The sequence below is a fragment of the Hetaerina americana genome, unplaced genomic scaffold (genome assembly GCF_022747635.1).
Source record: "Hetaerina americana unplaced genomic scaffold, ioHetAmer1.1.p SCAF_11, whole genome shotgun sequence".
Classification (NCBI taxonomy): Eukaryota; Metazoa; Arthropoda; class Insecta; order Odonata; family Calopterygidae; genus Hetaerina; species Hetaerina americana.
Genome location: NW_027286181.1, coordinates 9,529,785 through 9,555,301, shown reverse-complemented (window position 1 = coordinate 9,555,301; position 25,517 = coordinate 9,529,785). Strand labels below are relative to the sequence as shown.

At 34.8% G+C, this 25,517-nt stretch overlaps 1 protein-coding gene across 1 annotated transcript in view; it reads left to right on the top strand.

Annotated features, from left to right (window-relative positions):
• Nucleotides 1–231: 231 nt before the first annotated feature.
• The window catches only part of RasGAP1 (Ras GTPase activating protein 1), a 33,143-nt gene continuing 7,857 nt past the window's right edge, over nt 232–25,517 (top strand). Inside the window, exons 1-15 of the mRNA XM_071599387.1 lie at nt 232–304; nt 990–1,110; nt 1,203–1,413; nt 1,733–1,818; nt 3,015–3,171; nt 4,244–4,479; nt 5,546–5,696; nt 5,866–6,014; nt 7,555–7,756; nt 8,667–8,778; nt 11,261–11,367; nt 13,708–13,869; nt 17,749–17,822; nt 21,262–21,368; nt 23,831–23,976. Coding sequence (XP_071455488.1) covers nt 250–304; nt 990–1,110; nt 1,203–1,413; nt 1,733–1,818; nt 3,015–3,171; nt 4,244–4,479; nt 5,546–5,696; nt 5,866–6,014; nt 7,555–7,756; nt 8,667–8,778; nt 11,261–11,367; nt 13,708–13,869; nt 17,749–17,822; nt 21,262–21,368; nt 23,831–23,976 — 2,076 coding nt within the window. The 5' untranslated portion in view covers nt 232–249. The remainder of the gene's footprint in view (nt 305–989; nt 1,111–1,202; nt 1,414–1,732; nt 1,819–3,014; nt 3,172–4,243; nt 4,480–5,545; nt 5,697–5,865; nt 6,015–7,554; nt 7,757–8,666; nt 8,779–11,260; nt 11,368–13,707; nt 13,870–17,748; nt 17,823–21,261; nt 21,369–23,830; nt 23,977–25,517) is intronic.

The following is a 25,517-nucleotide window of genomic DNA, read 5'->3' as shown; positions in this document are numbered from 1 at the left end:
ATTTCGCAATAATTTCCATGCTAAATATAAGTTTATAGGATAATATTTAAAGATTAAAAGTGTATTTCTAATCCAGGATTGAAGAATATGTTGCCATATTTCATGAATAGGGTGCGATGAAACGAAGCCCACAGCAAGAGGTGTGGCTGAAACAATGAGAATTGAAGATTGCGCCATTCAGGAAGTCGGCCTGCTGTGCATGTGGTCGAACTTAAAGGGGTAGCAGGCAGAGGCAGGAATGGAGGCAACATGGCGGAGGATGCGGAGAAGGTGAGAGTGAAGGAAAGCTTAAAAATCAAAATAGGTGAGTAGTATGACTTAATACATCACTTGTGATTATCTGGCATTTAATCTAATATTCGAGTTGTCATGAAGAAACTTTCTTGCTGTATTATGCTCGTTTGCACCTCGTGTGCCAATACTAGTGTAACAGGTGGTGTTTCGGCAACACAAGCAAAGCGTAGCATCCTTTGTTTTCATTAAAAATTACAATTAATTAGCATTAAATCAATACCTTAAATAACTGAATCCAGTGTTAATGTAACCACAGAAGGGAAAGCTTTTAAAGCTAGAGTGAAATGTCAACTGTCCATTGGAAGTTTTTCAACGGAAAACAGATGTTTGTTTTGTTACGTCGAGCGCACATATTATGTATACAAGGCTTTTTATTTGCAGTTTTTAATAGTAGTACAATGTTGTTGCAAAAGCCAATTAGGGGTAATGTAATTCAAGGAATTCTATGCTGAAATGTACTTGTGTAATTCATTGTTAGTGCATCTACAATCCGATTTTTTATTATAAATTTTATCATTAAATGTGAAAGTGCTTTGTATTTTATAGACGGTAATTATTTCTCTAGTCTTAAGGTTGATGCATTTTGTGTTTTTCTAGAAATGTTATTATTTTCTAATTTTCGGCAATGTTAATGATCTGTCGCCTTTTATTAGAGTGTGTTAAACCTACAAAATATTTGCATTATGACATCTTAGGAGAAGCGAAAAATCTGCCACCCAGGAGCCATGGCTCAGTTGGCCAGAGGGAAGTCTATTGTACCTTGTCGTTGGATCAAGAAGAAATTTTTCGAACTACTACATCCGAAAGGAGTCTTAAGTAAGTTTTAATGTAAAATATATTTTAGTAATGCTTAAACATTTAAATTTTTGGTGAGCAACTTTACGGCGGTTTTTGTATTAATTTTGCAGTCCCTTCTTTGGGGAAGAGTTCCAGTTTGAGGTTCCTCGACACTTCAGGCATTTATCCGTCTATGTCCACGATCGAGGTGAGAGAGATAGGCCTGCAAGGGTGGAGAGAGCCCTAGGAAAGGTTGCCATCAAGCGGGAAGAACTGCCCAGGTTTCATGGGCAAGATCATTGGTTTGGAATACAGCCTGTTGATGCTGACAGTGAAGTTCAAGTAATTACTCTTGTAGAGTTAGTTAACGCTAGTTATTCTTTCTAATACCGCGAGTCGGAAAGCCCTCGATCTTTAAAAAATCTCAGTTGTAATTTACATCATTTGAATTTCATTCTTGAATTTTATTGATATGAATTTGAATTTTTTGCACAATTAAAATATATTATTATTTTAAGTTGGTTATGAAAAATATTAGCACAACTATTCAAAGTACCATATATTCATCATACTTAATTCATTCTGGTAGAATTCTGGATGAAGAAATAAATTTACATATTTAATTGATGTTATATTCATTTTAGCAACATTTTCGTTTTAGGGAAAAGCTCACATTGAGCATATTGTGGAACCTGTACAGATATCATGTGGTGGTTTCGAACTCAGTCTTTATAGATTGAGTCTAAGGTAAGTGATATATAGTAGGTTGAATTAATGGGTGCCAAATGGACATTTATATAGTCTCAGAATTGTTAGACAAACAAATTGTTTTTTTTATTAGTGGACAAGTTAAAAATAACTAGTGTAAAGAAAAAGAGAGCATCTTGAAAATAATCCCTTAATAATCTTCCAGGAAAATGGCAGAGTTTTTCATAACTCTGTCACTCGTAATGAGATAAGAAATTGAGGATTTTAATGTTGTATCTACCAAATGCAAAAAAAAAAGTCTTACTGGGAACTTGTCATATGACAAACAACAGTGAATGTGTTAAATTGAGCATTGTCCAATGAAGTGTTATAATTTGTTTGTGGAAAATTTATTGTTCAAATAAATAATTTTGTTTTTAATTATTTGTTTTATATGTAATGTATATTTGGCTCAAGTTTCATTGATTCGACTCCAGTATTGCATCATCAGTATTTGTTTCAAGTTGTGAAATGTTTAGTTGACCTATGCATCCTTCTAATGTGGAAAAATGCTTTCCAAAGAGGTGTTTCTTGAAATAGGAGAGCAGGAAAAAGTCACATTGGCCTCAGTTAGGTCTAAATGCAGAGTAGGGAACGCACCTCACATTGATTGCTGTGACATAATCATGATTTCGCCACGAATTTCTTGAAACCCACCAAGCTATACAAAAAGAGCGTTGGCTGGAGCTCAAGAACCAATTTCCTCAGGTATCAAATGCCTGCCCCCTTTATGTATATTGAATCATCTCTTAGCTATGCTATAGGGAAGGGCAGACTCTGCACGCATTCTAGTATTATTACGTAGGCCCTGGCTTATAATTTGTTCAGGCAAAAGCAACACATCAATGCAGCTTTGTATATTGCCTCTATTGCTGCCATAGGGAAACTGAATGTGTTTCAGCTTTGAACAGCTGCTGTTGACACAATACTTGAGTCAAATCACTAAATATTTTAATGCAAAGATAACAGTATAACATACAATTAACTTTTTGCATGATAGGTGATGCAATCAAAAAATTTATGATTATTCTGTCTAGAACTCTCCCCATATTTTATTGTGTAAGCTATGTGCAAGCATACTTAGGTGCAATTTTTTTTATTTTATTAAACTACAGGTATGAATATTTATGTAGTACTATATCTAAGTGTTTATAAATACAAATAGTTTATGTGCCTTGTTAATTTTTATATTTTAGAATTATTGAATGCAGTGATCTCACGATAAAGAATGGTTCCTGTGACCCTTTTGCTACTGTGACCCTATGCCATCCCAACACCAAGCAAGAAAGTAAAAAGACCAAGGTGAAGAAAAAAACTGTTTGCCCTCGATTTGATGAGGTATTTTCATTTGAGGTGAGTTGCTGCTGAGATTGCATTTTGAAGAGGTAATCACTTACAGGAAGCATGCTCTAAGTCTTTCATTATTCAATAAAATGAAATTCCATCACAATTGAAATGTTGGGAAGAGGAAAATGGATGATCAGTAGTGTTCTGATATAATTTTTCATTGTGAATTTGTACAGCAGCTAGTCTTTTTAGTTGTTGTAATATTGTCAGCCAATATATATACAACCAAGAAACTAACTCTTATGCTTGCATTTAGTTTGGGGCGGCAACCTTCTGTGTAGAGGAGGGGTGTGCATCAAAGAAAATGAAAGCTCAAAGAAGACTCCCATAACACTCATTACATTGTCTATACTTCATCAAACATGACTTCTCTGTGCTTAGATTTTTTTGCAATACATCCCTCGTTCCTATAGATCACCACGGTGTTGGCTGAAACACTGGTGTAGGAGTTCATTTTGTCATTGTAATTATACTAGCTTAGAATATTGCTTCCAACATCTCATAGCCAATAGCTCACAGCTTCACTTTCATAATTTATGGGGAAATCATGTGAGTGAATGGCTTAACTGACAAAACTCTCACTTTCCAGTGATAGTCAGATGATATTGAAACTATATTCCTGCTTTTGAATAATTCCACTGACTTCGATTCTTAAAAACAAATGCCAGTGTACTTTCAAATGCAGTTAGTATGTATTGATATTGAATGCATAAGAGCATTGAAAAACTGGTCTACAAAACTTAACCAGCCATCCCTCCCAAGAAAGATTTCCGAATTGAGTCAGTATTTCATGTAAAATTGGTTGTTTTAAAGAGTACCTCTAAGTTGTATGACCATGTGCAGATTGGTTACAAAGAGGTCATCAAATGAAAATTTTCCATTTAGATAACTGTGATTTCTGGGTTCATGAAACCCCAAAAGTTCTGATGGTTATAAGAAAAATGGCTCCTGGAAAATATTCACAAATTATAGAATGACTGAGATGTGAAAGTTAATATATTGTCACCTGGATGAGCTCTTTAGTTGAAATTGGTTTCTTGTCAATTTTGACTAACACTCTCATTTCTTCCGCTAATAGTTTTCATGGGAAGATTGGTCTCAGAGCTTTGAAAGCACTAGAGAAGATGACGAAAAAGAAGATAGCAATAGTCTCAGCAGCAGTGGAAGAACTTCCTCTATGCGCCGGGGTTCCTTCACTCCCGAGGTCCGTGTGGCACTCTGGCATGATGCACCCTCTGCCATTTCTGACCATGTTTTCCTTGGTGAGGTGCGTTTGCCCTTAGGTAAGGAAACAGGTCAGAGAAAAGAAGCATGGTAAGTGTTTCACTTCATACAGGCTGAATTCAAGGGATGCATTATTTATAGAGCACAGCATTTTGCTTAGAACAATAAATAGTACTTGCGTTTAAGTGAGATGAATAAATATGCAAAAATTTGAGAACCATTTGGCTAAGAAATTTGAAATTTTGTCTTTTGTAATTTCTATAATTTTGATGGCCTATGAGATTCATCTCAATTTCATTCAGTTATATTTTAGAGAGATAGTTTTTAGTCAAGAGTTAGTTTAGTTAAGTTTACATTCCTTCTACCATATAATACCTTCACCAATAATAATTGTAATATTTCTTAATAATAAACTTCTGGAATTAGGTGAGGTAGTACTCACCATCTCAAGGAAAATTAAACAACATTAGTGAGCATCAGTTAAGCAGAAGACCTTGCCTTAATATGCTAGACTTGGGTGTTATTTTTGTGCCATTATTATGGAAAAGAATTTAATCTCTTATGCTGTCAAAAATGGTCCAGCAAACCCTCACTAATCTGGCAGAATACGTCCATGTACTGTAAGTGTCTAATTAAGGGGTCACAAGAGGCAGCACTGCTGTGCCTCACCAATGTGTTTAGATTGCAAATTCCTGCAAATGTCAATGCACAATTTTAGAGTGTAAAAATCATTCGCCTTGACTGGGATCATCCCAGTCAAGGCGAATGATTTTTACTCTCTGAAATTTTTGCATTGAAATGCACATTAGTGGATGACTCCATTAAAAGTTACTGTTGCGGCATCTCCCGCAGTTTCTTTGGAATCCTGCAAATGTGTTTCTCAGATCCCCAAATCAATTTATAAGTCCTCTGAAAAGTTCAAAATGTAATGTACCTGTATAACTTTCAAATCTCCATATAGTGTAACGGAGGAAGGTAATGCACCATTTGTTATCATCCGAAGACTTGTATATGCCAATTACGATTAATATTTTAAGCTGACTTATGGCTTTTAGAAATGAGCCCCTGCATAAAGATTGTGGGCTGTCATTGAAAAAAGTATGCATGCTTCATATTGCAATTTCTCCTTATGGATTTTTGCTCTTTGTTTTCTTAGGTACTTTCTTAGGCCAAGGCATCACAATAGACCAAGGAAAACAGATTTGGGCAATTTACGACTTCGAATAGAGTACATAGTAGATCATGTCCTGGCTAGCCATGCTTATGATGATCTACGTAAACTCATTCTTCGTAGTCCAACGGATGAGGTGTGTTAAAAGAAGGTTTTCATAATTTTTTACACCTATTTGTGTATGCCATTCTGGCAAACTCTTTAATTTACAAGTTTACACTTTGATGGGTTGAAAATTGTTCGTTGAATGCTCAATATCAAATATTACAGTCTGCGTAATTGCCTTTTGGTTTGTTTCCTTCCAGCCCATAACCTCAAGTGCGGCCTACATTCTGGGAGAGGTGGCTGGCAGCAAGTTGGATGCAGCACAGCCCCTGGTCAGAGTGTTCACCCACCACAAGCTCATTGTTCCTCTCATTCGCACCCTGGCCCAGTGGGAAATTTCCAAAGTAACGTGAGTTGACAGAGTGTAGTTTTCTATTTGTGGTACTTGTTTTCTCTTTTGTGGTACTAACCTACGGCTCCATTTGATTATATGAGAAGAAAAGGTGGTAGGAGCAGGGTTTTTTTTCTTCCTTTGAATCAAGAGATAAATGATTCCCCATTGAAAAATAGTTATCATATCATCAAATAACAATCATCCAATTTTTCCATCAAATCACAGTCTTATTCAGACATATATTGACGAATTGTCTCAACATAAAATTGTGGGAAGAAGTAGCTTTCATGGAGTAAATAGCTGGTGTATCAAAATTACGCACTAATCACCATTGCTGGATTTTGTCATTGATAGAATTCACACGATAATTCATTGTATTTGTGCATCTTGAAGCATGCCATCATTTGTTATAATCTAATAGATTATCTAAAAAAAAATAGATGTAATTTTCTTTTTTGTTAATATTTAATATTATTTTTATTACAGTTGTAGTTAAAAAGAAAAATGTCTTGAGGAAAAAAATCATTTAACTAGATACTTTACAATATGAAATAATAATAACTTTTTATTTCACTATTCTACGTTGATTGCCAACTACAAAATATCATTTCATTACCCACCATACTATTTTAAAAGAACCACAGAAAAAATGAATAGGGCTACGATATTCAGAAAATAAATTGAAGTGGAAGGGGTTAAAGGCAGAGAAATATGGGGAACAGCTTATGGCAAATTTAATTCAGTGCTCTGTGAAATTCAAGAACCGATATCCATGCCCTTCACATAAATTTAAAAAAAACAATTAATTGACCCTGATAATTGCACATCGTTAAATGCTATTTAAGATACCTAGACTCTAAATAAAACCAAAGTGTGATTTCTGTCAGTGTGGTATTTATAATTTCTCAGGAAATACCTAGTTATTTTCACAATTGTGCAATCTCAGTGTGTACCTATGTCATGTAACATTGTCCCCTATTCAGTTCTAAACCTACATAAATCTCATGCTATCCTGCACACATTTATATTTATTCAGCAGCACCTCAGCCACACACCATGCCATGTTCTTCTTATAATTCCTTAAATTTTGTACCAATTCATTTTGGAAACTGTCTGTGTACAAATTATCTCACAGATTGAATTTGAAATTGTTAATACATCCACTGAAATATGTGTGTGCATGAGGCGAATATGATGTTTTTGTTAAAGTGTGTCGAAGGGAGGGAGAAGTTGCTCTTATTTTGATTGTGATGTCTGGGAAAATTTCCAGAACAGCAAGCTCCATTATCCATGGGTATTTATTTCTTCTGACTTAACTGTGATTTCAACTCGTTAAAAAATTCCTATAAAGTGTTCTACGTGTGATTTTGAAATGGGCTTGGAATATATGCATGGATTTACATTTGTTTTCAATGAAAAAGTGTCTGAGAACTGTTAAAAAATGAGATGCAAATTTTATCAATTCATAATTAATCCATGTAAAAATTTAAAGTTGTAAAACATTTGTATCAAGTCATACTTGCTTACAGTGAGGTTTCATTCTTTTTCTGCCCAGTGATGTGAATACTATATTCCGAGGGAACTCTTTGGTGTCAAAGCTGATGGACGAGTTCATGAAACTTGCCGGCCTCCACTACTTACACACCACTCTCAAGCCGGTTGTGGAATGTGTTATTAGGGAGCGGAAGCCCTGCGAGATTGATCCCACTCGTGTACGGGATGCCACTCTGGTGGAAGCTGGCGTTACAAATCTCAAGGCAAGTTGACTTTGTCTGTGCTTAAATAAATCTCGCTCATTGAATCTGCCTAGGATATATGACAGATAGCTTGTGTTTTAGCCATTCCCTGTTTTTAACCATTATCCAGGGTTACAATTCCTATTGTATCATTTTTCATTTGCAGTTTTGCATATGCAATGAATAAATGGTTTTTTATGATCCCTCGTAATGTGCGATCCTTTGTAATGCTATGTCTTATATTCATTCCGTCAATGATTGGATGTGTGTCAATGGGGTAAGAAAACAGGAAAGTAATAATTCTCCATTAAAATCTCAAGTTGGATCTGTAGTTCTAATTTGAATTTTGTTATTCAGTATATGTATCTTGCACAACTTTCACTCTGTATCCGATATCAGCCGAACTTAACACTTGAACCAGGAGCCATCCTACATTTTTATTCTTTTTCTAAACTGTTTCATATTGATATTGTTATAAGAGCAAAATCTTGGTATTATGAAAATGTGTGTAGGTGTGGAACATTATGCGGTAATTGGTTATCTTTCAAAATTTCTGAAGGAAGCAAAAATTTCCAAGGAAAGCATTTTTTCATGAAGTTAGATGTAAAATGATCTCTCTTGTAATGACGATCAACTTCTATGCAAGTGCGATATCAAGAAACCAATGGTGGCCCCTTTCTCAAAGTTGAAGTTTGATTTAAAAAAAGCTTGTAAACTTAGCGAAACAAGGTATGTCATTAAAAGAATATTGGAGTTGATTTTGAGTTATCATTCTGATGAATTTATAGTTTGTAAATTTCCGTAAAGGGAGACATACTCTATTATAATTTTTTTTTGTATTTGCAAGTTTTAAATTTCATTCATCTCTGCTAATAATTCAAATTTTTGCTTCCGATTATGTAACTTGAAGTAATAGTTTGTTACTTTTCAGGAATATGTAGAAAAAGCATTCCAGGCTATAATTCACTCAGCATTTCATTGCCCAAAATTATTGTGCCAAACCTTCCATGATCTCAAGGAGTTAGCCAGCACTTATTTTCCAGGTAGGTGTATAATGTGAATTTGACCATTATAAGGTTTCTTCCTGAGTATTGTTTTTTTACTTTCGGTTTAAAAGGACACTAAATATCCTGTCAATTTATCTGAATAACTGTTCATGAGAGCATGTATTTCATTTCTTTATATTTAATATGAACCATTCTAGCTATTTTATACCAAGAATCTAAGGCTGCTTTATTGTTTAACATAACAACAGAAATGTTTGGCAATTCATTCATCTTCCAATTGTAATCATTTAACTTTCTCCTGCCCTTATAGTAAGTTTTTTTGCTGTCATTTGCCTGTTTTAAATTTCACATTTCTCACAACAGCCAGCAAAAAATGTGGTAATGGATGACCTACTGTTCATGACAATGTTTGATTAAGTTTTAATCCTAAATGAACTTCAATGTTGAATATGGATGAATAGCTTATATGACCACATTAAAAGTATATTTCAACAGTTGACAGCTTTGCATTATCTCATCATTATTTCTAATAAATAGAGATCTAATAATTATACAGTAAACTTGCAGTATTATCCATGTGATAGTGTATATGCTCATGATATAAGCTCGGAAAATCAAAAAACACATTGCTGAAATATGCTGAAAGTATGTTTGTGATGGAAATTGATATATATTGAGTTTCTCCTTTTTCATCCATTGATTTATTCGAGTTTTTTTATTAGAAGTACATTTTTTCCATTTTCCTACCATTCTTATAAAGGTGGAAAATAGTTTTACAAGAGCACACAATTATCATCAAGTTAATTATTAGAATGTATTTTCCTGAGAAAGATTAACCAGTCACGTAGCCAGGAAGATACAAATGATTGACAAAGGATCACTGATGTGGATTTGTATTTGTCATCCAATATACTAATTAAAATAATGCAATGATGATAGTCAATGGCTTATTTGTTGAATAGTAAAACTATGCATTTGTTCTTGCCTTGCCTGGAATTCCCAGAGAGTGTGAGGAATTAGAAAATGGGAAAGTACAGGGTGTAATAAAATATTTAAATTATAACGTAACGTACGATTGACCTTTTATTTTGTGAAATTAATAACTTTTAAGGAAGTCGTCGTATTTCAAACCTGTATTTTTTTTAAGTACGAAGTGTGACGTTTCAAAGAATTTAATTGCCTTTATGATTGTAATTTTATAAAAATTTTGAGGTGCTATGGTGAGAATAGCATAGATAATCTGAAAAACGGATAATCTCGAGTTAATATATCTTTGGTTTTTCCCCAAAAAAATAATCAAAAAGAGTAATTTGAATGCATATTTCAGTGTTCATCAAAAAATAAAGTCGCACTGAAAATTAAACAAAATTATTATTTTGAAACACCAATATATATGTCTATTCAATGGATAGTTACAAACAAATCTCTAGACTTTAAAAACATTGGCAAAGTTACTGTTGCATTGGCAGAGTTACTGTTGTGGAATCTCCCGCAGTTTCTTTGGAAATTTGTCAAGGTAAAAAGAGCCTACGTGTTTAAAAGTGGGCTTTAACCTCGTGGACTGTGGCACGTCGCGCACGACTATGAATGCCCGTGACATTGTATGTAAGGTATTTCACCACATCTAGTTCCTTTAAAAGCCCCAAAATTTCAGAGTTTAAGAGGATGCCTCGATAGCTTAAATGGCTAAAGCACTTGACTGGATATTGAGGGATCCAGGTTCGAATCCCGGACAAGGCGAATGATTTTTACACTCTGAAATTGTTGCATTTAAATGATAAATGTACAAAATATGTTGATACTCAGGTACTTATTGATGACTTTGTCTTATCTTTTATGAAAGTCTTTTGTTTTCAATGTTTTCGTAACTCTGTTGTAATGTGAAGGCAAATAAATAGATTAAATCTAGTTTCAGGTAATTTTAATGAATAACAATTCGTCCTGGGATATAATTGATGCAAAACATATTTTGGGAGAGAAGTCTGCCGTGCCAATTTTTTCTACTTCAATTAACTGAAATAAACTAAGTTTAATACGTTATGGATTCCAACAAATTTCATATTTGAGTTTAGATAGTTCAGAATTCATGGACTTCTACAGCATTATACCTGTAGATTACCTGGAAGTAAGAACTTGACAAATTCTCAAAAGGTTGAATTTAGAATTCATTAGCATATGTGAATACCTAATGTAAATACAAATGCTGATTGGAAAACAGTATGTCAATATTAATGATGTGGAAATATTATAGTATGAAAATAAAACAGAATAATGAAAACTATTTTCATCTCGTTCATTTTTCTTATATTGCCGCTCCTAGAGGGAGGCACTAATGATTTTCCATAGTTTCAGCTTTATAGTAATTGAAATGTTCTTGTGCCATTTCATTTCAACATGTGAATTCCTGGCTCTTTCAAATGTGAATATGTCCGTATTGTTGGCGGTGCACACTTGAAAGGAATCCAGATATTGAGACTGCTGGGTTTTTAATAGCATGATTTAATGATTTTCATTTCAGAAAATATGGAAGTGCGTTATTCTGTGATATCCGGCTTTATATTTCTTCGTTTTTTTGCTCCTGCCATTCTTGGGCCACGGCTGTTTGATTTGACCAATGAGCAGATTGTGAGTAAAATTGCTGATGTAGAGATTCTAGTCATAAAATATGTCTATGATGTATTTTAATTAATGTGGAATTACAGAAGAGGAATATTTGATCCAAAACTTCACATTGGAGAGAACATTGACAAAAGATAATAATATTTACATACACCTTGTAAACCAAACGATATATAGCACAAAGGGACTGAAGTGATGCAGTGCATATTTTTTGTAGCTTATAATATCCTGCTAATTGATCAGGTCATCTAAGGGCAAAACATGCACTGAATAGGACACACTTCTTTCTTGCTGCTGGCAAACTAATGCATCCATTGTGCATTCTCTCATAAGCCACTTACTCATGGCTGCCACCAACCTGGAAAAAGTCCAGGAATTGAAAGAAAAATCACTGGAAAAAATGTTTTTGTTCTTTGCTTTTTTCCTCCTTCAATACAATATTTTTCCAAAGGTATTTTATGAAGGAAGACTTGAGTTAGTGAAGTATTGTCATATTTTCCAGTTTGTCTTGCTACTTAAAACAAAACTACAGACAAGTTCTATCAGATCGTAGGAAGAATTAAAGTTCACCCTTTATTTCAGGGAAGGACTATTAATCCTTTTTCTGAGATAAATAAGATTTTAAATATATTTTATTCAAATTCATTATTTTGATTTGGTCAAATTATTAGAAAAAAGTGTTGATTTTCTCATATTATGCTAGAAAATAATATCACAGATCACTATGTGCAGATTAATGTGTGTTTCTTACCACCAACCCCCCTTCCAATCAATCTCTCTTACTCTCATCCTCTTACGACAATCACCTTAGTCCTCAATACCAGCTGCCTTTGATCAACATCTTTACTTATTCTGGCGTATTCTAGTTTCACTTTCATGTGACTAATGAGGAGGAACTTTGAATGACTTTTCCACTCTCTAATTGTTACATACCAATAACATTTTTGCTGCCATTTGCATGCCTTTGTCCTACCATCTTCCCCTAGCATTCTACCTAGATATGCATACTAATCCAATTGTTTCTCTATTTTGCTGTTTACCCTTACTCATTGTCATTCTCAAGAATAACAGATGATTTTGTTCTGGGCCCATTTAATTTCAACTTCCCTCTGTCCATTACCTTCAGACCCCCTGTAGATATTGTAATTTTTCCAATAACATGATACTAACTAACTTTATAATCCTAAAGGAAAGTAACCATTTGGTGTGTTGGTCACCTCTGTCATACATGCTTTGTGTAAAAAGTATCGGGAAAATTTTCGAAAAAAAATAATTTATTTCAAATATTTTTACAATGCCTCAAAATTCTTCAAAGTATATCTCTTAAGAGTGTCGACACACTTTTGCCAGTAGCTTTTTCACAACTCAAAGGCTTCCTGGTGGGCGGATTCCGGAAGGCTTTTAAGGGTAAGGGCAAGCTTCTTTGACGGCACACATGGCCCCATGGTGGTTTCCTTTGAGAGAGGATTTCACTTTTAGGAATAGGAAACAGTCCGCTGGTGCTGAGTCGGGAATGCTAGGGGGTTAGGGAATGATCGCGTTGCCTTGCAGGCCTTCGCAAGCAGACACTCGACTCTACTCTTGGTCGACCATCAAGACCTTCAGAAGGAGTTTAGTGCAGATGTTTTGCATTGCCAAATTTTCAGGGATAATGGTGTGCACTGTCATCTTATTAATGTCAATACGATCTGCATTAATGCACACACTTGAACCAACGGTCTGAATTCAGCACTACACGCACACGTCAGGAAAAAATTGGACAGATACTTTTTATACAAACCTTGTCTAAGCTTTCATCCCAAATCCAATCTTTTTGAAAATTATCAAAACTCTCTGTAGAAATTAAAAGCTATAGATATTTCATGCCCTAAAAATTATAGTACCCATGGTTCTTTGACGTGGGTCGCGGCAGTCCAGGGGGTAAAGCACTGGACTGCTGACCGCAGGGACCCGGTTTCGATTCCCGGGCAAGGCACTCTGGGCACCTGCAGCTCCACACTAGCTATGTGATTTTTTGGGTACCAGATCTTCCTGGGGAACCATAACTGGCACAAGGAAAGGATATGGCTCCCCTACCCTGATGTGTGAATTTTACACACCGTCGGGCTTAGTATTGGGTGAACTCTACCATCACCTACCAAACCAACCTTCGGGTTGATTACTGTGTTTATGGTTTTTAATGGTTCTTTGACATTATTAAGTGTGCTGTTAATGTGATCTAAATCATGAAATTTTGGTTGTTAATGGTGAAAATTTTGTATTTGTCCTGATTCCCGTGTAAGCTTCAGAAATAATATTGATGCTGGTTTGTAATTATTTGTGTCAATGGTGTATATGCTTTTGCAGGATTCTCAAACAAATCGTACCTTCACACTTATCTCAAAGACAATCCAGAGCATTGGAAACCTTGTTAGCTCCCGTTCTTCACAGCACTGCTTCAAGGAGGAATACATGGGTGCTATTCAGCGTGCCTTTCTCACAGATCGTCATATTAATGCAGTTCGACAGGTTAGTCTTATTTTTTCTTCTTCTTCTCCTCCTCTGTAATAATAGTAATAAAAATGCATTTATTTGTCTGGAAATTTGGTTCATATTCACACTTACACAAATATAGGACATTATATAGTCAGAGTTAAACTTCACAATTTTAGAATTGTAGGAGTGTTCTCATTTTGATTTATATGATCCTCTGTTCGCATGAAATTTTGTTGAAGTAACATCCTACAATGAGTACTCTGCGGAATTAGCTGTGTTATTATAAGGGGTTGCTCTTCAGTTTTACTCATCAAAGATCTTCAGAAGTATCAGTTCATTTAATTCTAATTTGTACTGCAGAAAACAATTAAATGAGTTTTTATGTTACTAAATGGTTTGAACTACTATTTGAAATTTTTGTGGCATAATATTTACTTTCTATCTCTGAAGAGTAGACTGCTTTGAAAATCGTAACTTTTCTAATAGGATTAAGTTGAAGTATTAGAACAATGACATGGTAATATCTTTTGAGACTTGAAAAATAAATTTGTTTTCTAGTTTTTATTAAAGCAAGGTTTTGGCATAGACTTTAACCTTTTGCACTCGGATGTCGAGTGTGACTCGACACGGTTAGCAACGGCAGCAGCTCATATGTCGAGCCACACTCAACACGGAGTTTCACCACGAGGGGAATTGGGATTTTTGTCTATTTTTCCAATAACTTTTCTTGTAATCATCTGCATGAAAGGAAAAGGAAAGTTAAAGCTTAATTAATTGCATGGCTTGTTTTATAAATGAATAGTATCGACCCATGATGTCGTCGTCGACATAAATGCCGTCTCCCAAAGTATGCCACCACCTACGCAGATGTTTGTTGTAATCTATTTACTGTGTTGTAAGTTCTTTTTCATTTGCATTGTTTGCCTTTCATTACTTGGAAGTCAGCTAAATGTGAAGCAATGTCTTTTAGAGATTATCGGTGTCTGAAAAAAGATCGCCAGAATGTAGTTACCTCAGTCAGCTGATCCTTAGTTCAGTGCTTTCTAGTTTGGACTCTTCATTTTCCTTTTCTTCCTAGTGTCCGCTGTCTCATCAAACATTCCGCCTGCTCTTTTTCTATCTATTGCGTAGTCAGGAATCTTGAGTAGGAGGGTCCAAGATATGATGTATTATATTCATAGTAAAACACGAACCTGAGGCCTTTTCCTGGAGTCTACCTTTTTTGAGGTTGCATCATCATTGTTTGAGGAGTGTCCAAGACATGAGTCATTGATTCATAGTCACTCAAACCCTAGCACTTTTCCTTTGTCGTGCTTTTTTGAGGTTGCATCATCCTCCTGTGGTAAAAAAACCTTCCTTATCTTAGTCTCCGAGGTTTACTTACGTTTCTAGAAGCATAACGCAGGTGTTTTCCCTAATGACAGAGGGTTCTCTTACAACAGATGCTTTCCCTTTAGTTGGACGAATGCTTTACCAGCTAGTAGTTGCTCATTCTGAACGATTTTTCCCTCCTCACTTATTCCAAAGAATTAGAAAGCAGCGACGAAGAACTTTACATCGAAACTGAAAAATGTATTAACAAATATAATAGTGACAAAAGTGAGTTGTGAAATGAAATGTTAGGAAACTAGTACACGATCTCGTTGGAGAATTCCGAGATGGTACACAAACTTCCAGGGTTAGATTACCATCCACAAGCATAGAGCAACGTTTAGATGGAAAACTCCATATAATCACACCTCACCCTAACAAAAAACAAAGATTGTGCGGTTTGCTCTGACCGGAAAATCAAAGAAGGAAGAAGAGAGACGATATATATCTGTGAGACGTGTGAATGTAAACCAGGTCTTCATGTTGGTGAATGCTTAAAATATATCATACCATGAAAAATTATAGAGTTTAAATTATGGTTTATCCATAAATTTATCAATAATTATGTCAAAAAATCCAAATAAATAAGTTTGTATGAAAAGAAACTCCAGTTTTTCATTCTAGCACTACGCTTAGCTAATTTGGGGTATTTAAAAAATTGAATCCCGAGTAGACTAAGGCAATCGAGAAAAAAGCACTCGAGTGCAAAGGGTTAAAAAAGGATGCCAATTTTATATCTAATTAGAACTCTGTCTGGAAGGGTATTTCCTTTCCAGGTAGATTTCTTTAAGGCCAAAAGCTTATTTTAAGCCTGTTAAACCTGTTAAAAATTTTATTTCTTATCATAAGGTTTCTAGACCTTAATTAACAAGAGTTATCATGACTCTTTGAAGTATGTGGTCGGAGCTGGGCAATCCTTACCATGGATTCATGGTTGTTTTCCAAAATTCATTTAATGAATATTTCATAAAATTCCAACTTCCTCACCACCTGGTAAATGCAAAAAGTACTGCTTTAGGGTTAATCTTTATTCTTCCATATATTGGAACAGGCATTGATATGCTCTTTAATTATTCTTTAATTCTACATTAAATGTAAGCAAGTAGAATGTAGAGAAAGAGTTCTCTGTGACGACTTTGATGACTAAGTGCTGGCTAAAAACAGAAAATTTTCATCACGAATATGCTCAAGTTCTAGTCTTTCCTAAATTCTAGATATTGCTGTAGCGTTAATTGCACACACATCCTACAGCAGGATATCAAAAAGGAAGTGTTTACAGCCGTGAGGAATAGAGAGCTACACTCAACAGTTGGGGTTGAAAATGGACTTAATATTACTTTGAAAATAATTTAGATTGATGCCACCATTTCCACCAGATGTATTTTTACATTTCCCTTTGCATCCACCCTGCGTGGTCCACCTTTTGCCTGGCTCCTACCCTTTGACCTATCATCACATGGGTGACCCTACCAGGAGTGACTATTCTCTCTCCCATTAGTGTAGCCAGAGAAATCATCAGTATGGGCAAGCTCTTCCACCATGTCAAGGTTGTAATTTATAGGGAGGATTAAAACAGTTGTTTTATCTTGAATCACAATGGATAAAATTTATATTTAATGTAAAATTCATTCTAATTTAATAAAACTTGAAAATCTTGGGTAAATTTGTAGTTTAGATATGTCAGCATTATTTTAGTAGCACCTATGTCTGAGGTATGGATTCAGATACATGGCATATTTCTCTTCCTGAGCAGAGCATAAATGTGACTTTTCAGATGCATAAATGGATGGGTAATTTTTTATGATAATAGCTTACCATCTTGAGTATAGCCTGTATTTATCATTAGTGAACTTTGTTTTGGAAATCCTGCACAAGTCCAACAATTTGCTTGGCAGAATAGTCGGTTAATCTGAAGGCAATTGCCACTACTCTATTCACAGTTTGATAATTTTTATTCCAATTCTTAATGCTTTTTTACGTTAAATTAAATTTATGTTATGTATGTAATTATAGTAATTTTATAATGATAGATGAAGTGACATTCTAAATATCTTTCCATCATTCTAGCCCATGACCAGATAACATGGTCAGGTTCACTCTGCTGTGATTGAGCAAAGCCTGTGGTATGGTCTCCCAGGGAAACTATTCTTGTGGGAAATGTGCAAAAAACATTGGGCTTGGTCAGAAATGGTCACATCCAATTATTTTATAGTCCAATTAGGCAAACAGCAAGAGTGTGTTATGTTCCTCCAGCCAAGGAAACATTTTTTTCCAATAAACACTGTGACTGAATTGCTTTTGGGTCCTTCCAATGTGAAACTGTCATCTCGGTAGATGACAGTTTAGCTGGCGTTTCAATTGGCATCTTCAGGTCTGAGGATGCTGAATGTAATGCCTATGAATGATCTTATATTGGAGGAGCCCCAAAAGCCATTGATTCTACTTCCACCGCTGGAGCCTTTCAATAACCTTTTCTTCTTGCAGTAACTTTCACCCGGCTGTGTGTATAATGACTGAATTCTACCATGTTCTCATTTCTAGTTCCTGGAAATCATATCAGCGTCATCTAACCCTGCGCACCGAGGTCTTGACACTCCAGTTGTCCTCAAGGAAGGGTAATAATTTTATTTTGATAGACTAACCCAAACATAGATTGTTACAACTGCATTCAGCTCATGATTGGCATCAACTAGTCTAATTCAGTTAGATGCATAGTGCTCCAGGTTTCTGTTAGGGTTCACCTTGTAACAAGTTCTTGATTTTTGTTCTGAACGAATTGCATTTTTTGAGAAACTCACCCACGTATCATGTGAAGGTTTAACTATTATGAAAAGCAGTATTCAATTGTAATACTTGAAATTAAATGGTGTTTGTTAGGGTGGAAATATTAATAGCAATAATATTTTTTTACATATCTGTGTACTTTAAATGAGCCATATGGGCATTTTAGATAAATGTGATTTTTTTCACTATTGGAAATTTTTTTGTCATCTTAATTATCAATCAAATCATGTGCAGTAGTTCTTCTATGTTCAGTATTGTATTTTTTCTCATTTGCTGTGAGCCATTTGCTTTTATTTCTCAGCAAAATAGACTCTCAAGAATGCATTTGTAGTATTTAATCTGCATATACAAAAATTCTTGTTTTTTCTCAACAAGCATTTAAAATGTCTGGTGAGATATAGCGTGCCCCTTTATATTATTTTTTGCCCTCTTTGGACCAAAGACCCTTAAGTTTTTGCTTCATAGCATAGAAACAACATGGACTTGAAAAATAATTTGGGTTAGGAAATTTTCAATTGCCTTGAATTATAATTAGGTGATTCGATGGCTGAGATGATTTCATATTGTGAACATAATTCATTTTAAGTCAATGTAAAAGTGCGTGATTTTTTAGTAGTTTCAGGTGTGATGTGGTGGTGGAATTTGAACATAATAAAGAACGGATAGCAGCAATTTTCCACTGGATAAGAGTTATGTATGACTCCGTTTTGATGTATTACATCATCCTCAGGATTTTTCACGATGTAAAATGTATGTAAGACTGGGTTTCGATCTATTATATCATCTGAAGATGTAATGCATCAAAATCCGGTCGTACATAATTCATATCTCGTGAAAAATCCTGAAGTTGATTTAACACATCAAAATGCTGTCATGCATAAATCTAATCTAGTGAAAAACTGTAACTCTCCGTTCTTTATTGCTTGATTTTTGCCTAGGTCGGATTTATTTTTTTCCTCTAGATCTTTGGGCCACCCTACTATTGCGATATTCACACTTGATATCTTAGTCATTAAATTGATGTGGTAATCAAATTAGTTTGGTGGCTAATATACTGTTTTCAAGTGTGGAAAACCCAAGTGTCTTAAGTACTATGCAGTGGTGGATTTTTCAGTGATATTCAAGTCATAATTGAGATGCTGAATAGCAATGACACTCAGGTTTTTTGTATATATGAGATATTATACTGTAAGCATACTGGTAACTTTTACTTAGGATATTATTATGCCATTTGCATTAATAAGCAAATTTCCTCCTGTATTTTTGTGAACAGTTGGAAAATTTTCCCGTCGAAAGTTAACGTGGGATTTCTCTTCATCATTCTCTGATACTTTTTAGACTACTGATCTCTAATGTTGCAAATGACCTCAGCCATCAGTTGCATCCCTACTAAATAGCATTCAGCTCTCATTTTATTTTCTTTGGTAATCTAGCATTTAAGGCAGGTTTTAGGTTGATGCAAACTGACCCTGCCTACATTTCTTAGACCCCCCTAACAAGGCACAACTGGACTCCCCACACTTGGATAAACTATTCTTCAATTCCATATATCTTCCATCTCCCTCTTATTTTGTCTAACATGGGTATCCTTTTCATACCACTGCCTTGGTAAAGTTTATAAATTCAAACTCTTAATAGATTAATAAATGAGACTGGTTCAGAAGGTAGAAGTGATGCATGTGAGAGCAGAGTGAGTTGAAAAATTTTTCAACTAGTGCAGTAACAAAGTTTCCTCCACCATATTTGGAACTAAATTTTAGTAGTGCCGCACATTTTTATACACCATGTTTAAATATGGGTGAGCATCACTGTTATACACACAGTTATTTCATCTTATCTGAAATTTTTGTCATAATTGCCCTAAAATTATTAGAAAACATCTGTTCATGATTAATCATATATGATATTATTAATTGAAAGTATGTATGCACATTCAATGTGACCTAAATCAAGGACTTGTTATGTTTTGTTGAATTGCACATGTAATTTCAATGGAACTGCAAATACATTATTATATAGCTTCCCTACTTGCTCACGCAACATGCAATGTGACCACCACTGTACTTAAGCATGATTGATTCAGTGTTCACCTGCTCACTCTCACAGTGATGCCATTTAGTTACAATCATTGTATGTTTTGAGTTTGATATGTATTAATAGTGTTAGTCCAGTGGAAAGTGACTGCACTGCTAGGTGGTTCGTAGGCAGTAAGGATGGTTGGTCAATCATTTTGTTGTTATAAAAAGGCAGTTATTTCCAATTAATTGAGTTCATTTCGGGATGCACAAATGAATGCCATAACCACACCATGTATGCATCAATGGTTCATGTCATTCACTATATCAGATGCTCACATTAGTTGAACTTGTGAGTAAAGTTTTTGTTTATTAAAATGTAGTGATTAAATGTGCAAAATTAAGCTAATATAATTTCAGTGTATATGAAGTTTTATCTTATCTTTGTTTGTTATGGATATCAAAAATTCTCAAGTGAAATGACTGAGACTTATTAAGACCTTCTTAAGAGCTCCTTATTAAGACCTTATAGTTTGATAAACATAAGACTTGTGCAATGTGTACGATGGGTTCATGTGGAGAAGTTTGTGCACCCATGACATAATTGAGTTTTCGGTCTCTTATGATTTCTGATTCTGCTGCCGAATTGGTAGTGGATAAAGTTTTAATAGCAAAAATAGAATTCCATCTTATATATCGATTCATCATGAAATTGTTCACCTGTTGCATGACATGTTGAACTCAAGAAAATGGCATGATTAAAGAACTGCCGCATTTTTAGTTAATCTCCTCATTTAATTTACTACTCACTGAGATTTTAAAATATTCTGCAAAAAAATTATGCTTAACTTTCCCAAGGCTTGTTTGTCCTGTTTGGGAATTTAGTGCTATGAGGAATGATTATGGAGGGCACCCAAATCTCCGTAAGACTGAATGTTGATTGAATTTTTACTCAAAAATTTCTCTTTCTTTTGACTTGTGAAATGCTCGCCTTTCCTATTAGGATGGAGGTAAGTGAATCTGTCTCATACTCTCTTCATTGACTTGAAGTGTGTATTTTTATATTGCATCTTGGCCCATGAGAAATGTGCTTTGACTTAACACCTGTTTGGCATGAATTGCTATGTTGAATAATGCACTCTTAATAATAATGTAACTCTTTACATTTTCAACGATCACAGTGAATAATGAATGACTAAAAACTAAATTCCTTTCTCTTTATTTCTTTTGTCTGATTTCATATTCTTATTCTTAGGGTCATGATAAAGAGGGCTCAGGGAAGAAAGAAGTTTGGAAGAAAGAATTTCAAGAGGAGGTACTTCCGGCTAACCACCCAGGACCTTGCCTATTCCAAAACCTCTGGTGTGTATTATCCAATATTTTCAGTTAGCATTCTATATCATTCCAATTTCTCTGTAAGATTTATCTGCTTATGTATAGGAAATGTCAAGCTGCATTAAGGAATAGGTACATAATATTATGAGCTTTTGTTCCATCCCCAAAGCATTTTTTAGTCTGGTTCTACATGTCTCACCATGGTGTGTTCAGTCTTCTTTATTGTTGCAAGTTCTTATCGATAAATATGTCATTTGGTTCTTTCATTCTTATAGTGTAGTGCAGATTTTATTGGTGTGGATATACATGATTTTCATAAAAAGTTCCAGGAAAAGTTTTGGAAAAATAGATTTATTTGCTTAAAACATTGCATTAAACTATACGCCTCAAAATTCTTCGAAATACATCCACTTAGCATGGACACACTTGCCAGTGGCTTTTCGATGACTCCAAGGCACCCTGGTAGGCAGATTCTGGAAGGTTCTCGAGGGTGTGCCTGCAAGCTACTTTGACGGCAATTACGGTCCAATAGTGGTGTCCTTTGAGGGAGGATTTCACTTTTTTAAGGAATCGGAAGTAGTCTGCTGGTGCCAAGTTGGGACTGTAAGGAGGTTGCCGAAGGTCTTCAATGCGTTATAGAAGGTCTTCGTGAGCAGACACTTGACTCTGCTTTTGGTCGTCCACCAAAACCTTTGGGATGAGGTTAGCTCAGATCGTTCGTATGGCCCAATTTTCAGTGATTTTGATGTTTACTGTCATCTTATCAATGCCAATGTGCACTCTTAACCGACGGTCTGAATTCAGCACTTCATACACACGTTAGGAAAAAACTAGTTACCGATACTTTTTATGCGAACCTTGTATGTATTTGTTGCAATTTGAGATAAAGGGGGAGCTGTTTCTGTGTTGTTATAATTAATCCTTTTTGGATAATGTGATTGCTGAACTTTTGGATGCCTGGCCTTAATTGGTTCTTGAGAATAAATCCAAAAATAAAATGTTCAAGTCTTCCATGGTATTATTATTTTGTAAAGATAAAAATGTTCAAGTTCAGGTTTTCTCTGTGAATGCCAATTTTAAATTGTTTCTCAGTTCATGTTTTCATGTTATATCTGTAACCATATGACCAGGGCAAAATTACCAGCTATATATCTACACTTGCTAACAAAATGAAAATGTGTGTGGAAAACTTTGAATGATCAAAACAAGTCATGAAACTAATGAGTCCTTGTAAGCAAAATACAAGCAGTGCCATAACTTTTCAGTTGATCAGATATAATCTATTGTTTGATATTTTAATAATTACACTATCCAGTGTCAAACTTAAAATTGTGACACTTCTTGAATGTCATTATTTGCTGACCAGTCATGACTAAGACATCAGAATAAAATATTCTGTTCCAAATTTTACCAATCCCTATTAATGTAAAAATGTAAACTAGTTAGCTAAAGTTTGATGGCAGAAACTGTTTTTTATCGATGTTGCAATGGTCCTCCATGTCCACCACCTTCCGGTGTGTGTTATTTAGTGAAGTGTTGTGTCGGGAACGAGGTTGTAGAACAGTCTTTTGTCATCTCCTTTATGTAAATAATGCGGATGTTACTTCTTTAAAAATCTTTTTTGGATCTGGGACTAGACTTAGACAGTCTGCCCACACATGCTCTAAATCTGAACCAAGTCTTTTGACCCTCAGAGCATGTTGAATCTTGATTTTTTAATCTTTCATAAATGTGTTCAGCTGTTGTCTTAAATGGAGGCTTATGCTGCTGATGATTTAACGTATGTTTAGAACTTCATTCAAATACTGATCTCTTCAGACAATTCAATTAAAACTGTAAGAGCCTGTAACATCCAGAATTATAATCCAAATACATTTGTGAGCGAAGACAGTTTTAAACTGACAGTTATGGTTTTCTCCTGTGGAAGCAATAAACAAGCTACTATGAGCTCATAGCCTTAAATATGGAGGAAATTTAATGACTTTAATTTTGATGCAAATGTTAAGTCACTAATAATGTCTAACAACCACTATGTGCAGAATGTAGTCTGTCATCCCTATTGCCAATGTACTGCACATCAAAATTTTTGGGCTCTAAACCCTACCTTGGCAATTTCTCATTGTGTACCTCATTTGCTATGCATGGATTTATTTTGGATTTGGATATGAAGGAAAAGGTTTTTTTCAGAATAAATAAATTCTTTTATTTATCTAGCTTTTTCATGAAATTGTGTTGTAGTTTTAGTGTATTAGTTCTATGTTAATTCCTGTGATCACCTTAGTGAAGAATTCAGTGATTACCTTGGAATCATATTTTATTTTACTTGTTACATTCATATCAAATTGTACCATGTTACATTTCCAGTAATATTAAATATCTGCAACTTCATGTAGATGCCTATTTTCTGGAGGATCTTACTTCAATAAATAAATGTTTGCTTATTTTTCTTTTCTATTGTTTCATTCTTTATTTTTTTAAATTCCAAGCAGCCTCTCTCTGCTCCCCTGTTGGTCGCGAACCTCTCTGTGTCATTCCATTAGAAGACATCTTGGCTGTGGAGCGGCTTCATGAAGATTCCTTCAAAATGAAGAATATGTTCCAGATTGTACAACCCAAGAGGGCTCTCTATGTTCAGGTATATGATTTTTATCCTGCTATGGGTTTTTGTCCTTGTTTTCCAGACATATGTGAGTTGCTATTCAAGATGAGATGTCAACCTTACAAGGAGTCACTTCAGTATCATGAATTGTTGTTTTGAAGACGATAACCCATTTGCCATGTGAAATTCTGAATAAGGAAATACAATATTATTGCCCAGTTGTATTGTGTGTGTAGTGTTAGTTTCGTATGCTACCAGAAGAGTCTCACAAGTGCAAATCATGTTAGTTTAATATATTCCATTACAGTAAATTCAGGCACATGTGCATCAGGAGAACTGTTATTAGCCTCAGGATTCCTCAAATCTTCAAAATGACTCCTGCAAGCTGTCTTCCGTGGTGTGTCGAAACATACCTATTTTTGAATGTTTTTGATGAATAACTCTGCAGTAACATTTTTACTTAAATTAAAATTTGGCATGAAGGATATAGGTTATATCTCCACAGCTCTCTACTTCAAATTGGTCATTCTTACACAATGTTACCAAAGTTTGATAGGGCTCGATAGATGAGAAGTCAACCTAGCAAGCATGCTCTTCATTTGGAGACTTTCCTTTTGGCATGCAAATGCCAAAAGGAAAAGACCCATCATCGCCTAGCTTCTGAATATAAAAGAAAAGTTAGTGTAAATGTCTCAAGTGTTACAAAAAATTGGTTCTTAAGTGAAAATTTTTCCTTTTGAATCTTACTTAATTAACTATATATGAAAATTATAATTTTGTGTTACGTCTATGAAAAATATTTTCAAGTTGGGAAATGGTTTTACAATGATGGTTGACTTGTGAGAGCATTAAAAAGTAGCTCACTCCAAAGGGTGTTTTGTTCCAGTTAAAAATTTATTTTATTAAGGTGGCGAAAATGACAAAATGAAATTATATTTCCCTTAAAGTACTATTTCAATACTATTACCAATTGCTGCCCCCTTGTAATTTATCCCCTTAAAAATTCCTGGTTTGATCATCCTTTTGACTCTGCTTTTCTCAAAGATTAAAAAAATTATGTATATTTATGTTACACTTTTGTACGAAAAAGCACATTGGGTACACCAAAAGTGATTTGAAAATCAATCTCGTTTGATATGGTTAAGTTCTTATGAGGAAGCACAAAAATTGATAGTTCGTTTAGTTCAGGCCATCGCCATTTTGGATTTTTGTGTGAGAAAGATTTTTACCTTCAATATTCCAATGGATTTCAAAGGAAACCATAACCATTTTGTAGTCCCATTGAAACTTTTGCTGGAATAAATTTCGTGGTTCTATGAAAACATTAAAATTAGCATACTAAAATTGGCTCCCACCGTCTAGGTTGGTTGAAAGAAATTTAAAAGTTCATTTTAATGTGCTGGACTAAGGTTGTTCTAGTTCTATTCTTCAGTGAACTCTCAGTTATCTATGTTTGGATATTCTATGTTGCTTACTATCCATGCTTATTCTTCCTAGCACCTCAAAATTTTGTATAAAATGCTGTATATTGTCTGCCTCCCTTTATTTTCATTCAGTGTGCCTATTCTCCCTTTCTC